Source organism: Miniopterus schreibersii (genome assembly GCF_964146895.1).
Source record: "Miniopterus schreibersii genome assembly, chromosome: 8".
NCBI classification, from domain to species: domain Eukaryota; kingdom Metazoa; phylum Chordata; class Mammalia; order Chiroptera; family Miniopteridae; genus Miniopterus; species Miniopterus schreibersii.
The window spans coordinates 5014982-5030279 of NC_138109.1; the positions used below are offsets into that span (position 1 = coordinate 5014982).

General features: G+C 48.4%; 1 protein-coding gene across 3 annotated transcripts in view; it reads left to right on the plus strand.

The window, feature by feature from the left end:
* The window catches only part of MTOR (mechanistic target of rapamycin kinase), a 99130-nt gene that overhangs the window by 70597 nt on the left and 13235 nt on the right, over nt 1–15298 (plus strand). For all 3 annotated transcript variants that reach the window (XR_013999378.1, XM_081144969.1, XM_081144970.1), the window contains exons 33-46: nt 324–401; nt 602–709; nt 3352–3477; nt 3577–3708; nt 7643–7758; nt 8622–8739; nt 10930–11178; nt 11809–11909; nt 12601–12697; nt 12974–13072; nt 13364–13486; nt 13678–13860; nt 14249–14383; nt 14603–14777. Coding sequence is in view for 2 of the 3 variants with exons in the window: in XM_081144969.1 (XP_081001095.1) it covers nt 324–401; nt 602–709; nt 3352–3477; nt 3577–3708; nt 7643–7758; nt 8622–8739; nt 10930–11178; nt 11809–11909; nt 12601–12697; nt 12974–13072; nt 13364–13486; nt 13678–13860; nt 14249–14383; nt 14603–14777 (1840 nt within the window). In the remaining variant the exon portion in view is untranslated. The remainder of the gene's footprint in view (nt 1–323; nt 402–601; nt 710–3351; nt 3478–3576; nt 3709–7642; nt 7759–8621; nt 8740–10929; nt 11179–11808; nt 11910–12600; nt 12698–12973; nt 13073–13363; nt 13487–13677; nt 13861–14248; nt 14384–14602; nt 14778–15298) is intronic.

The following is a 15298-nucleotide window of genomic DNA, read 5'->3' on the forward strand; positions in this document are numbered from 1 at the left end:
AATTGTCCTCCTGAGACAAAAGAACACGTGATTCTAAGCAGAAATTTCCCCTCCCTTGTTACCCAAGATTTGGGGTGTTATCATAGGTGTTAAGCTTTTGGTTGCCATGCATTTCTGTCTTTTCCAAGAAATCAGTACTCTTCTCTAGCCATTCAGATCTAGGAAGAGGTTTCTCCCTTTCTTTGGTGAATTTTTCTCTTTGTCATTGTAATGTAAGTGAAACAGGTAACTTCTGCAGCTCATTGAGAAGCCTGAAAATAACAGCACTACCCTCAGCTCCTAAGTCCAAAGCTCAATTCCAGGGTTCCCTGTTTCTCTCCTAGTGCATCGACAAAGCCAGGGACCTGCTGGATGCTGAGTTAACCGCTATGGCAGGAGAGAGCTACAGTCGGGCATATGGGGTGAGTGTCATATTCTGCATGTTGTTGTTTCAGAGGCTCATTTCAGCTCTCTCTTCAGAGGGGGCTACTGAGGACTCAGGCTGCTGAGCACATGGCTGTGTGTTCTCAGCAGGTACCCTGCACCAGGAGTGACTGAAATGAAGCCAGGCTTTTGCATGGTTCATGCAGTATTAAGTTGGAATGTGATTTGCTTTCGTCAGGCCATGGTTTCCTGCCATATGCTGTCCGAGCTAGAGGAGGTTATCCAGTACAAACTTGTCCCCGAGCGACGTGAGATCATCCGCCAGATCTGGTGGGAGAGACTGCAGGTGAGCCTGGTAGGAAGCCCTGGGTAGCGGTCCACCGTCCTCACAGGCTGGTTTGCTTCAAAGCAAAACATTCGAAGGCTTTTCAACTGTGCCTTTAGCTGTAAGGGTGACTGATTCCCCAGCCTCCTTTTACCCTTCTCTAGGAATAAAAAAAAAAAATGTCTTTAGTAAGTGATACTTAAGGCCAGCCAGGTGAGAATCTTCACCTCAAAGTCAGTGGCTGATCTCAGTTTTAGCTGCACAATAGAATGAGCTGGAGAGCTTTTAGGAATTGGGATACCCAGGCCACTTCCCAGACCAAATAAATAAAAATTTCTGGGGACAGACCCAGCATCAGTATCTCTTAAGCCTCCCCAGATGATTCCAGTGTGTGGCCAGCACTGAGCACTGCGGCTCTGAATCCAGTCGCTGGCCACTTGTATCCAGCTCTTTCCATGGGGTTGCCTGATGTTCTCATTGACCACCGCCTGCCATGTACAGTTCCTCAGGTCGTGGTCATCCCATGATCTCTATTCAGACTTTTTCCACTGAAGTTTCCCGTCCTAGAGAAACTTTTCCAAGTCCTCCATCAGTGTTTTCATTGTGCATTCTGATCATTTTAGCATGAGGAGCTGTCAGTTCCAGGTTCCAGGTTTGGGAGGCAGCAGTCTTAAGTGTTCTTGGAAAGGACAGTTCGCCCATTCCTTGAGTGGGTAGGAGGGGACAGTCATCGGCAAGAGAGAGCATTTACCACTTCAGAAGCCACTTGTCCCCCTGCTTGTCATATTCAACCTCCTCAATTTTAAACTGTCTCCTCTTGGCCCAGTCCACACCTAATGCCAACTTCTGTCTTCAGACCAATCAGGATTGAGCTTCCAGGCCTCTCAGGAGACTGCGACAAAGCCTTTTGCCTCCAGGCTGCATTCCTGCCTAAGCAGGTCAGGCACATTCCACTGGCAAGGAGAGAGCAGTGGGCAGAGGATGGCTGTGAATATAGTAGTGGTTTGTGCTCTGGAGCGAGCACATGCAGTTCCTCCACATGTTTTATTAGCAAGTATGAAATGCCCGGTCAGTGTTTTGATGGAAAATTGTCTGTTGGACACCAGAAAAGAGCTGCACAGAGCAGGCATTGCCCACTTGACTTGTACACACCCTGGCTTTTAAGTGCCTGTAATGGTGTGAAGTTTCCAAACCAGAAGTCTGATGAATCTTCTGCCATTCTAACAAGTAGGACTTTGTCCAGTGAGAGACTTGGAAGGGGAGTGGACTAAGTGAGCCTTGGGGAGGGGAGACCCATGTCCAACTTTACAGCATCCAAGATACCGTCATCATCTTAAGCCTTCATGACTCCTATCTCAAGGCAGCAGGATGTTTTTTGGCTGACAGGCCAAATTATTTCAGCATCTGGGAGAAACTCGTAGATGGTGAGAAGTCACCAAAACAATCACTCAGTATACTTTTTTCTGTTTTTCTAACTTTCCAAATCACTTGTCACACTTAATGGGATGGAAAGATATGGTCCAAGGCCTGAAAATAAAGCATTAGGTTTGTGGTAGAAATTTGGCTCTCGTGGATGGCTTGATGTCAAAACATTGTTGGACTGCCTAGGCTGGAAGACTGCCATGTGGACAAGTCATCTACATTGAAATCCCCAGCAGCGTCTCCCAGGGGGCAGGGCAGTGTGAGAGGTCAACCTTACTGGCATCAGGTCTCTTCTCCCCTTTGGTTCTTATTCAGGCTCAGCCTGTGTCCTATCATGTTGAAAAGCCTACCATCCCTGCTCCCAGGCTTTTAGACTTGTTTCCTTGGAGAACAGCTCATTTGGCTTCATGGAATTCACTGACGAAGTGGTAGATCTTAGAAACCCTTCCCGGATGGTTTGTCTGACTGACTGGAAAGGAGGGGCACAGTTGCTCTCAGAAGTCTTTTGATACAAAATTAGCTTATCCCTTTGATAACGATTAAGTCGCTCTTTTTTTATTAGAAAGAATTTATACGTGTGATCAAATGAGGCACTTCCCCTTCTAAATGCAGTTTTTGACCCTGAGATAAAAACGAAGAGGAAAGACCTTAAGCATAAGCAAGGACAAAAGTCTTAATGCAGGTTTAACCTTTAATGCCTTCAGAAATATAAGTGCTACCAACTTACAAACAACATCATTTGAAATTTTAATTATTTAAACTTTTATACTTAAGTTTTTGAACTTTGAGCTTTTGAACATTTTAATTTCTTTGTCAGTGATAATCATCTACTAGAGAGGCTAAAGAAAAAAAAACAAACCAAAAAACTGATAATGCATTATTTATAATTGAGGGAAGAAACTTAAATAATTTCATTCCTTTAATCCTCACCATCGCCCTATGAAGTTGGTACTGTTTTTATCCCATTTTATAGATCAGTCACAGAGAAGTTTGGTAACCCATCCAAAGTCACATAGATAGTAAGTGGCAGAGTCAGTATTCATGCTTCAGAGCCCGTGTTCTGCTGCTTCTCAAATTTTGAGACATCCCAAAGGTGTTTTCATTCACAGTACCCTTCACTTGAGAAAGCTGAGATTATAAAAATGGACCTCTTTTTTGTTTCAAGGTGGGTCTTGCTGTTGATTGTGGGGGTTTAAGATGTAGCTGAGGACATACCTGATCCTCACTTCTGAATGTTCCAGGGCTGCCAGCGGATTGTGGAGGACTGGCAGAAGATCCTGATGGTGCGGTCCCTTGTGGTCAGCCCTCATGAGGACATGAGGACCTGGCTCAAGTATGCAAGCCTGTGTGGCAAGAGTGGCAGGCTGGTGAGTAACCCCCACCTCCTTGGAGTTGGCGGGAGGCTAAGGAGAGAATGGCGTGCTTGGTCCGGTTCTGTTTATACCCTGACCTCTCTTGTTTTTAAGGCTCTTGCTCATAAAACCTTAGTGTTGCTCCTGGGAGTTGATCCGTCTCGGCAGCTTGACCATCCTCTGCCAACAGTTCACCCTCAGGTGACCTACGCCTACATGAAAAACATGTGGAAGAGTGCTCGCAAGGTCTGTATCTGCATCTGCATCCACTCACCAGTAGGCCAAGTCTCTCCAGAATGCTCACTGATCAGCCTCTCACAGGCTCCGCAAGGCCCGGGGAAACAGTGTCCAGACCAGCGAGTCTGGAGGTTTGCTCCCGTTAGGAAGCCATTTGGCCTGGTTTCAAAAAGTGAATCAGAATCAGGGAGATGCATGTATACCGTCGATTAAACAGCAAGTGCAATCAGTTATAGCAGCAGCCGGGATGTGCTGGAGCACAGAAGCAGCACAGTTTCTACCCCTCTGAGCAGATGGGCTGGGGCTGTTCAGGACCCAGAAAAGCAGCCTGTGAAAACACTGACTGGAAATTTCACAGGACCAGTGTGGTTCTTCAGGTTTCTCGTCTCCTTTCCTAGCATCAGTTGGGGATTCAAAAAGCAACAGCACCCAGAGTGTGATGCTGAAGCCAGTGGGGAGTCTTCCTGCAGCCAGTGTAGGACTTCTCCTGCTTTATGTGCAGACAGGTCCTTGGGAGATGAATGTGCCTCATGGTGGAGTTTTTTAGTTTTTATTAAGCAATCTTCCTGGATGGTGATGATGAACAGAAAGTAGGCCCTGGAGGCAAAATGAGCGCCTGCTTTGGCTCCTGCACCCTCCACCTTACGGAATAGAGGAGGGGCCCACAGTGGGGCCTGACGTGAGAAAGCAGTGCGGGGCAGCCACCAGAGTGGTGGCTCAGGAGAGAGGTGGTAAAACCGCAGTTGTGTCTGCCGAAAGCTTACTTGGGAGATCCTTGGACTGGGTCTAGAAATCAACTTCTTTTGTGGGTGGACAGCCCTGCACCCAGGCACTGAGTCTTTGGGATTCACTTCAGTAGTAATGACCCAAGTTTCCTTCTCCAAATGTGCAGTTTTGGGGTTTTCTTTTGTTGTTGTTCTTTGGTTTTCTGTTTTGGTGTGTGTTTTTTCAGTCTCTGTAAGCCTCCCAAGCCACAGCAGTTCTGATTCAGAGCCTGACCTTCCTCCAGGCAAATGAGAAAAACAGAAGGTGCTGGATCTGAATGTAGTCTGGTTTCTTTCCTATGTGTAGCCTCCAAGTCTTTGAATGTCTTGCCGAAGGCAGGCAGAAGGAGCCTTTGGCTAATATCTCAACCAGGGAGTGGCCTTTTTCAACTGATGACCACAGCCCAACTTCTCCACAGATTAAAGCCTCTTCTTAGGAGCCCAAAGTCTGGTGGAAGACCATAAAACCACATGGGCAAACATTTAGAAACCTATTTAAAGTTAGGTGCTTGGAACTCAAGCTCAGAGCTAGGGATGTCACATCTTAAGAGTTCAGGAGCTACCCCAAGAAAATGGTCTTCTTAATAATAACTGTGCTATTGAACAAGTCACCTGACTGTAAATAAGGACTCTCTGCCTTGCGTAGGGCAGATAGAAGTGTTGGGGAAGAGCAGACCTGCTCTGCAGGAAGGCATCTGGCAACAGGTGTGTATACAGTATTTTCCCAGATGAAATGCTTCACAGAATTCAGCGACAGCCTGGCCCTTTATGAAATTTCACTAAGCTTAGGACATCATCTTGCCCACAAACACCCCCCAGACAGTCAAGAACCAGGAATACTATGCCCAGCTTAAAGAGTGGACTGAGAGAAGCCCCTTCCTATGAGTGACCAGTTCTGCATCTGTAGGGAGAAAGAATCTTTTCCCCCTCCTCACTTCTTAGGAATGGAGAAGAGAAAGCATTTTTAATAGAATATTTTTAATTCCTTGAAAATAAGTTGCTTCATGCCACAGAGTAGAGAAACATTAGATTCTCCCAGGCTGGGCGGACTCGCTAAAGTTAATACTGGGCTTCAGATCCAAATTCATACCCAGCCTCCCCAGTTTGGGCAATTTATTTTTTGTTCAGCACCTCGTTGAGTCTCCCAAACAGTTTTAGCTCTATGTCTGGACGGTCATGGTGCGGCATGTGGGCTCTGAAAGCCTCTGGCATCAGTTCCCAGTTTAGTGCTCACCTGCTTGACATGCACACTGATCTCACGAGTGATTTATCACCTTCCTTCCTGGTGATTGATCTTTTCAGTGCTGCCTCCCAGTTCTTTGTTTTTTTCTTTTTAATCAGATTTCATTCTGGTCAGTGTAGTTCTCACAGAAGAAAAACTAAAGGAACATTTATCACTTCCCAGGTGTGGGATGCTAATGTAGTTCATTTTTCAGAGCCACTGGTGAGTAACAGAACTCTGCAAAGGCAAATCTCTAAGGGAGCCAGGTGTCTTGTTAACTGCTCGAACACCTGTGAGTCTGCCCTGTCCTCATGCATGGCTTAGGTGCCTGATAAAGTGTCACATCATCTGGCCCTGGGTTAGCCCTAGTTCTTTTTTTCTTTTCCTTTAATTTTTGGAATCTCTTGAGTGAGCTATCAAGTCATCTTGTTTGAAGGGTTATTATGCCAGTTTAGGTAAAGTGTCTGGAACATGGCCCATCACACGTATTTCATAAATGGCACCGGTTCGTGTAGGCTGGAACTGTAGGCAGGGGTCCCGTATAGGAATTCAGTCAGGAGTTAGGCGACAGCTTCCCCTCGGAGGGCTGGCACTGCCCGCGACCTTTCAATGTCAGGCGACCTCCAGGTTCTTAATTCACCCAAGAAAGATTTCAAGGGCAAATTGGAGTGAGAACAAAGCAAGTTTTATTCAGGTAGAGAAAAAGAAAGAGACCAGAGCGCAGCACCGCTGTGAAAAAAGCGAAAAGTACGTGTCCAGGTGGCCGCAGCCAACTCGCAAGTGTGTTGCGCCCGCCCTGACTCTTAATGCCACGTACTTCCTTATGTTGGAAGGTCTCAGGTTCGTCCTGGCCCCCAGGCCAGGGAGTTTCATTTCCCTTCAAGGCCATCCTCACTGACTTGTTTCTTTTTTCTTTTTTTTTAAAGAAGACATGATTATAAGATCGTTCTCACCTTATTTATTTGACATGTTTGTTTTTTCCCTCCTCTTTTGCAGCAAAGAACACATAGCCTCTTTTTTACATTCTCACATACTGTGCCCCCTCCCTATGTTGGTAGATTTAACTTTCACCATTTTTTCCATTTGTGCTTTTGATGTTTGTAGGCTCTATCTACCTCCAGCCTCAAATACCTTTAAAAAATTATGGACCCCATTTATCAAGATGCTGTGTCTGGATGTGGCAGGCTTATACAGGTGGCTTGTAACTTACTCCCAGGTGTCTGGCTGTCTCTGCTCTTCCCTAGTTCAGCTGCCTGTCCCTAATCTCTGTTCTCCTCTTTACCAGGAACTTCTGTTCCTAACCCAGATGCCCTCTGCTCACTTGGTATGAAATCCCATTGTGTCCAACGATTTAACTGCTTGAGGATGCTCTGAAGATATTGCTAAGCCACCATGTTCACCTGGGTGTCTGCTTAGCTAGTGACCTCCTCCCTTTCCCCATGGATGCCTGGAGGGCTCACCTGTCTCTATGTTCTGACTTGGGTACTAAGGGTTCTATCAGAATTTTTTAACTGTAGTTTTTGCACTGCTGGATTGTCCAAGGTACCACAGTGTTTTAAACAAACACTAAAGTTTTACTAGCCTAAAATAATTCCCCATAAGCCTAATTTCCCCCAGGGCAATATGCTGATAGTGAAGTAAGCAGTTATTTCAAATTACTTCATAGGAATTATTTGGGGTAGCCAGGCAAGTAGCTTTTCCAAAGCTTATTAAACTAGTAATTACAGTTGGCAAAGGAGAGCTAAGACTTGGGATGAAAAAATATGAATCTTCTTGAAAAGCCCAGCCATCCCCCAGCATCATGCCCTGGTCCTCTGTCCTACAGAGTCTTGCCCTGTGTTTTAAGGAGCTCTGTTTAGAGAGGGGCTGGCTCACATTCCTATTTCATGAACTAGTTCATTTCCCGTGAGGTTGGGCCACATGCCAAGTGGCTCCCTGTTGCCTTTGCCTGCTACAGATCGATGCCTTCCAGCACATGCAGCACTTTGTTCAGACCATGCAGCAGCAAGCCCAGCACGCCATCGCCACCGAGGACCAGCAGCACAAGCAAGAGCTGCACAAGCTCATGGCCCGGTGAGGTCCCCACTGGCCAGGGCCAGTCACACTCCCACCCTGCCCTGCCAGCAGCGCCTGCAGCAAGGGAAATGTTCAGGGCTCCTCGAGCAGCCAGTTGCTCACATCTCTCACCTTTTCCTGTAGGGATCCTGGGCAGCCATCAAATCGTACTGCTCCCTAGTCTCTGCTGCTTATTCCCGCAGGATTCAGCAGCCCAAGAGCACCCATGTGCTATTTCCCTCCTGGAGCCTGGCTTCAGAGTTAGACTCCTTGTTTTCAAATGCCAGAGGTGATGCTAATTTGATGAGTGACTTTAGATGAGTTAAGTTAGTTCCTTAACCTCTCTGTGCCTCCAGTTCCTCATCGTATAAGAAGGGGATAGTGAGAGTTCCCATTTCCTAGGGTGGTGTAAGGTAGTGTGCGGATTAAGGGAGAGAACACATTGTCAAGCATTTAGAGCAGTACCAGTGAATGCTAGCTGTGAATTTCACCACTATAAAGAATGGGGGAGAAGGGAAAGAGAGGGAGAAGCCATATAGCAGTAAGAAAAATTCCTCTCAAACCACTGTCACCCTCAAAAGTTGGATTGAGAAAGATAGGTCCATACAGACCTACCTGTCCCTTGTCCCCGGTCGCTGGTTTAAGCTAGCATTGGAAGACAAAGGTCAAGAAGAAGAGAGAATCCCATAAAGTTTATCCCAGATGCCCATCATTTCCCTTCCGTGTGGTTTGCAGTTCTGTTTGTTCCATCCTGTTGCTTCCTGAGAGCAAGGGTTAGCCGCAGAAAGGCTGTGGTGCTCCCCACCGGAACTCCTTGTTCTCCTTGGGAGCGCTGTTTTGAGGAGGGAGCAACACATGGGGGCTTGTTTCTCTGTTTCCAGGTGTTTCCTGAAACTCGGGGAGTGGCAGCTGAACCTCCAGGGCATCAACGAGAGCACAATCCCCAAAGTCCTGCAGTACTACAGCGCCGCCACGGAGCACGACCGCAGCTGGTACAAGGTAACTGACGCAGGTGCGGGGCTCCCAGCCGTGCCGCCTCCAGATGGCAGCCAGCACCCGCCAGCCTGCTGTGCACTCTTGTGTGCTCATGGTTGGCAGCTGGTCTAATACTGTGGATTTGCTGCTTCTAGTGCTGGGAGCTGGTCTGTCGGAGGCCCCTTACAAGTTTAGTTTGTGTAGAAAGATGGGTTCTTTTATTTGAGAAAGATCTGTTCCACCTTTGTTACATACATGGCTGCTGTCTTCCGGACCCTTAGCTGCTTGTTTTCCTAGGGTCATCTGGACACGGTTAATCTCTGGAACTTTATCTTCCCCTGGGTCATCTGTTCCTTCCCAGCTGCTTTCTTATTTCCATTCCTGCTGCTCTTCATCTAAGAACTTAACTTTCTCTGTTTTTATTGGAAAGCTCTGAGTAACATCCTGTTATGTCATAGGAAACTTTTCGAGAAGATAAACAGAATTAGGAAATGTGTAAAAGATACGACTGACTGACAGAGGAGTGATTCTTGGAAGTGTACATTGAGGGCCCTTCTGGTAATAGCTGCTTGGTATAACAGATGTCACCGATTTCTTTCCAGTATCTGCTTAACCTGCTAATACTTTGTGAATTAATCCCTCTGGGCTCCAGACTTGTATCTGAAGATCACAGAAACTTCTGCAACAAAAATCTTATTTTTATTCAGCATGCTTCATTCCGATCTGAAAAACACCTGTTTCGCGATACTAGCAATAATTACTCTCTAGGACATCTTCAGTCCAGGGCTGGTGAAATTAACCCAGTAAACCCTTTATTAGCTGGAACCTGACTAATTAGAACTGTCTCCTAACCAGATTACACTTCTTCGTTCAACTTTAAGAAAAAAATCACAAGAAAAAACCTGCATCCAGGAATTTTAGATTTTTCCCACCTAGTGCGGGGCTTATGCCTTCTTCTCCATCGGTGGTGTCGTCCTTTGTGCATGCAGAGGACTGTTTCTGTCTTATCACTGTGTCCCCCCACTCAGTGCCTGGTACATGGTAGATATACAACGGTGTTTGTTCAGTAAATGAGGGTATGAGAAAACGGAACCTGGGTCACTGTAGAATTCTTACTCATCAAGTAAAGGTCAGTTGCGATCAATCTGCTCTGCTTAGGAGAAGAAATGGACACATTTTTATTAAAGGATGGTTTTTAGCAAGGAACTCAAAGGAATTTCAGAAAGTCCAGTTGCAAACTTATGAGGCCTCCAGTCCAGCTCTGCTTCATGCTCCCTGCACCACTCAGCGCTGTGCCATAGTATCACTGCAGCCCAAACCTCAAGTGTGACAAGTTCCTCCGTTATCCAGATAAGCCCTGAGGTTCCTTCCTGCAAACAGCCATTGAGCTGCCAGGTGTGAGGGCTAGACAGTGAGCCAGGTTCACCCTCCACAGTGTCCCCGTGCCCTAAATGTGTTCCTTGCCCCACTGTCACATGTCCTGGTTAAGCCCTTTACCATCACTGCCCTAAACCTCTGCCATCTGATGTCATCTGTTTTATGCATTGCTGCCAAATTAAGCTCTATTTCCTTCAAAATGAAATGGGACCCCCTGGGCCTGATATGCCAGCCCCTCTGTGATCTGACCCCGCCACTTTGCTAGCCTTCCCTGTTGCTGCTGTCCTGCACACACCCTAAGCTTTAGTCAGATTGTTTCTTTGATGCATGCCCAGCCTGCATCTTTGTTCCTGTTCTCCCCGCACCAGGAAGTCCTGACTGCTGCTCTTATTTGTTCCCTCCTTGCCTATCAAAGGCTGCTCAAGACCTACCCCAAATCCCTCCTCCCTGAGAAGGTTTCCCAGGCCCTGTCGCTGGCATTCCCATTGTTCATTCCTTATTGCCCCTGTTGCATTCTGCCTGTCGTCAGGTTTGTGAGTAAGCCCTACTGGATTAGAAGGTACCTGGTCAGGACCAGGCCTTGCTCCTCTCAGTGCCCCTGCCCATAGCATTCAGCAGTGCCTGACATGGTAGTTGTGCCACAGCATCAGTGAACCACCTCAAATTGAGTAAACACCTGCTCCCCAATGTTCTGTAGAAGCAAAGTTTGGCTCTACTGACCACTGAGGAAAAGGCTGTCACAGTACTGCTCCTCAGCTGTGTCCTCAGGCTCTCTCAGCCCTCGAGGCCCAAGCTGTTGGTCACAGCCCCTCGTCTGACCTCACTCTGCCCACCCAGGCTTGGCACGCGTGGGCAGTGATGAACTTTGAAGCTGTGCTCCACTACAAACATCAGAACCAAGCCCGTGACGAGAAGAAGAAGCTGCGTCATGCCAGTGGGGCCAACATCACCAACACAACCACTGCCGCCAGCACAACAGCTGCCACCACCACTGCCACCAGCACTGAGGGCAGCAACAGTGAGAGTGAAGCTGAGAGCAGCGAGAACAGCCCCACGCCCTCGCCTCTGCAGAAGAAGGTCACTGAGGTAGCTGGCCCTTCCTCTCCCCAGGCTAGCCCAGGCCCAGGCACTCAGGAGTGCACGAAGGGGGGCTTATAGGAACCTGAGGCTGTACCCCCGAGTGCCCGCTGCAGCTAGAAGGCATCGCTGTTTGCCGTATAGCATTGTTAGAGACAGCCTTTGTGCACATGCTTGTGTTTGGAGAGCAGACATAGGCCCGAGCTGAGGAATGAGTTCCTCATGCATCCCCGTGCATGAGCTCATTTCTCCTAAGGCCCGCATCTGTGCGCGTGGGTGACCATGCACATCTGGTCCACTCTGAGCACAGAGCCTGGTGGTATCTGTCCTCTGCCACCCCCACCCCCTTGGGCTGTCAGTTCAGAGTACACCCGGGCAGCTGACAGGCGGAGAGGTCAGCGTGTTCAGAGATTCAGCCCTGCCACCCTGTTCAGGAAGCCACCATTAGCCCAAGATAGTAAGTTATGAACCACTGCCATTTACTGCGCTCGCTGTGTGCCAGGTACTGCTCTAAAGGCAGCATCTGATTTAACCCTCATTACCACCCTTGGAGGTGGGTACTGCTAGTATGCTGCTGTGCCATTTTACAGATGAGAACGCTGAGGCAGAAGTGTCACTAACACCCATGTGTTCCCACAGGATCTGTCCAAAACCCTCTTGATGTACACTGTCCCTGCCGTCCAGGGCTTCTTCCGTTCTATCTCCTTGTCACGAGGCAACAACCTCCAGGACACGCTCAGGTATCAGGGACAGGAAGGGGAAACCCTGGTGGGCCATGGCAATGGCAGATCACAGAAGTTCTACATAAAGTCCTCTTTCCCTTCCCTGCCCCCATCAGCACATCCAAGAGTAACAGCTGACCAGGCCCCACTCGTGTGGGTGAAACCTGCAAAGATTAAGTGGCCTGAGAAGCCTTCTGTGGTTTGTTACGTAGAGAAGAAGAAACTCACCTGTTTGTTGCAATATTGCCAAAATCCCCCCAGCTGTTAGAGCCAACTCTGAGAGGCTAAATACATGGCACAGACCAGCCAGTCCAGAGGCCGCAGGTGACAAGGGCGGCCTCCTTTGTTTGGGGATCTCCACCTGGCTAAGTGTCAGGTTTCTGAATTGCCACCGTTGTGCAGGCGACTCGTTCTGCCTGTGCAGCGATTACCCCTGGGTTACCCATGGGCTCGTTAGATCTCTGAGCTTATACCATGGTGATCCCTCCATGTTACCTGAACGAGATGATTATTCACTTGGGGTGCTCCTGCTGGTGCTCAGTCAAGCACTGCGGCTCTCACCATGTACCCCCTCGCAGTGGGCCCGAGACCAAACACCTGGAGAGCCACAGATTTGAGGCCCTGCCAGTTCGCTCAAGAATCTTAAAAGTCAGAAACACAGAATCTGGGAAACTAAATTTCCTGTGACTTTCTCATTTTTCTTTTCCAGAGTCCTCACCTTATGGTTTGATTATGGTCACTGGCCAGATGTCAATGAAGCCTTAGTGGAAGGGGTGAAGGCGATCCAGATTGATACCTGGTTACAGGTGAGCATGGCTCCGCTCTGCTCCTCTGCATCCTCTTAGCCACACAGTGTTGGGAGTAGCAGGTAGCATGCGCTGCACAGTGGTGAGGAAGTAGGGCTCAATCCCAGGGTCAAGACTCCATATATTTTTTAGTTTCTTTTAAAGAACTGAAGGGAATGAGCATCTTCGTGTCCAACGGAATCTACCGAAACAAGTAACAAGAGCTGGTCATTGCCCAGAATAACTAGAGTCCCTTCTATCCCTCATATGCTGCATAACTGTCTTTTTGAATAACAGGTTATACCTCAGCTCATTGCAAGAATTGATACGCCCAGGCCCTTAGTGGGACGCCTCATTCACCAGCTCCTCACAGACATTGGTCGGTACCACCCCCAGGTATGTGGAGACCTGGGTAGTTGCTCATCTGACAGCCGCCGTTTTGCTTCGGTGTTCAGCCTTTCCTAAAGCTACTCCAGAGCACAGCACAGGAAATGGGAGCCAGGCCTCCCATCCTGCTGGAAGCATCTGCCCAGCTGGCAGGCCCAGCGGCCTTTATGAAAGAGCGATGCCCTGCTTGGTGGACTCAGACGAGCATCAGCATCTTACTCCCCTCCCCGTTTGTCCTTCTTGCAGTTAATGTCAGGCTCCTTTCACACGTGTTTGCACCTCTGCCTCTGTTTGCTTCAGGCCCTCATCTACCCCCTGACTGTGGCTTCTAAGTCTACAACCACAGCCCGTCACAACGCAGCCAACAAGATTCTGAAGAACATGTGCGAGCACAGTAACACCCTGGTGCAGCAGGCCATGATGGTGAGTGAGGAGCCAGTGCTGGCTTCTGTGGACCCTGGTCACCTGGCCAGAGGGCTTCGGTGGTGGTTTCTTCCTCGCGACAGTGCTGCATGCTCCCTCTGGCTGCCAGAAAGAGTGCCTCCTATTTCTCCAGGACATTATGCGTTTAGCTCATCCTTGGTGCTTCTCTCCTCCCTGCCCCCGTGATCCAGGTGAGTGAGGAGCTGATCCGAGTGGCCATCCTCTGGCATGAGATGTGGCATGAAGGCCTGGAAGAAGCTTCACGTTTGTACTTCGGGGAGAGGAATGTGAAAGGCATGTTTGAGGTGCTGGAGCCCCTGCATGCGATGATGGAACGAGGACCCCAGACTCTGAAGGAGACATCCTTTAACCAGGTATGGGATGACAAGGCCTAGAAGATGTGGCCCAGAGCCTTTGTCAGACCCCTTTCTCTCTAGCCTTTCTACTGACTTGAATAAAATGTACTGTGACAAATGTCACAGGATATAAAGACACCACAAATGTAATCGTTATCAAGTTTCAAAACCCTCCCAAAATTTTAACTGGAAAACCACAAGATACTTCACAAGACGTTACTTTACCTAACAAGCCTTTTGAGATTGGGAGCTCCAGGCCCAGAGAGCTACAGAGCAGCCCATGCTAAGCCATCCATGCCGTTGCCTCCCAGTCAGTATGCTGAGGGGTGCTGCTGTCTGCTGGGATTCAGCCTTCGGCTCAGTCAGTACCCATCACCACTTACAAATTTCCCCTCTATTCCCTCAGGCATATGGTCGAGATTTAATGGAGGCCCAAGAGTGGTGCAGGAAGTACATGAAATCAGGGAATGTCAAGGATCTCACCCAAGCCTGGGACCTCTATTATCACGTGTTCAGACGCATCTCAAAGCAGCTGCCTCAGGTAGGCTCTTCAGGTTCGAGCACAATTAACTGTCATAGTCCTTTCTGTTTTACCTCCTGTGAATGTTCTAACACTAATCCCGAAGCACCTGGTTTCACTTATACCTGCAAATTTGGGACAAGTCATTGCTGTTAGCAATTCACTGAAAAATACCTATTAAATTGCATTTCAGTTCCTCCCTGAAGGCAGAAAACTAATCCCTGTGATAATTATCCGCAGCTCACATCCTTAGAGCTGCAGTATGTTTCCCCCAAACTTCTGATGTGCCGGGACCTTGAATTGGCTGTGCCAGGAACGTATGACCCCAACCAGCCGATCATTCGCATTCAGTCCATAGCACCATCTTTGCAAGTCATCACATCCAAACAGAGGCCCCGGAAGTTGACACTTATGGGTAAGGACCACTGTGTGTGCCTCCCACCTGCATCTCCCCCAACCCTGGCTGAACCCCTGCCCTGCCTTAGAAACTACTGCTTGCTGTTCACACTGTTGATCTTTCCGATGCCCTGTCTCCCATGTTTACTGGGAGGGCAATAGAGGACAAGGGGATTTTCCCTATTCCACCCTCCTCGAGACTCCCAGTTCCTTCGTAAAGCCACACTTAAGTAAGTAAAGCATAACGATCCTGCACAAGACCAGGTGGAAGGAATCGAAAGGCAGGCAGTGTGGAGCGCAGGTTGTGGTAGCAGTGGTGAGGGAACTGGTGAGGCCCACAGAGGCATCTGGATGCATGGCCATGACAGGCTAAGTCAGAGGAAGGCCATCTGGGCTCTGAAGTGTTCTTTTTTTACCATCATGGCCCCTCTGTGGGAAGTGATTGTGTAAAATCCAAACAAGTAGGAATGAATTCTCACAGTGAAGTTTGTTACCTGTCTGGGATTGTTTCAGGAGGCCTAAGTACTCTGAGGCACTTTG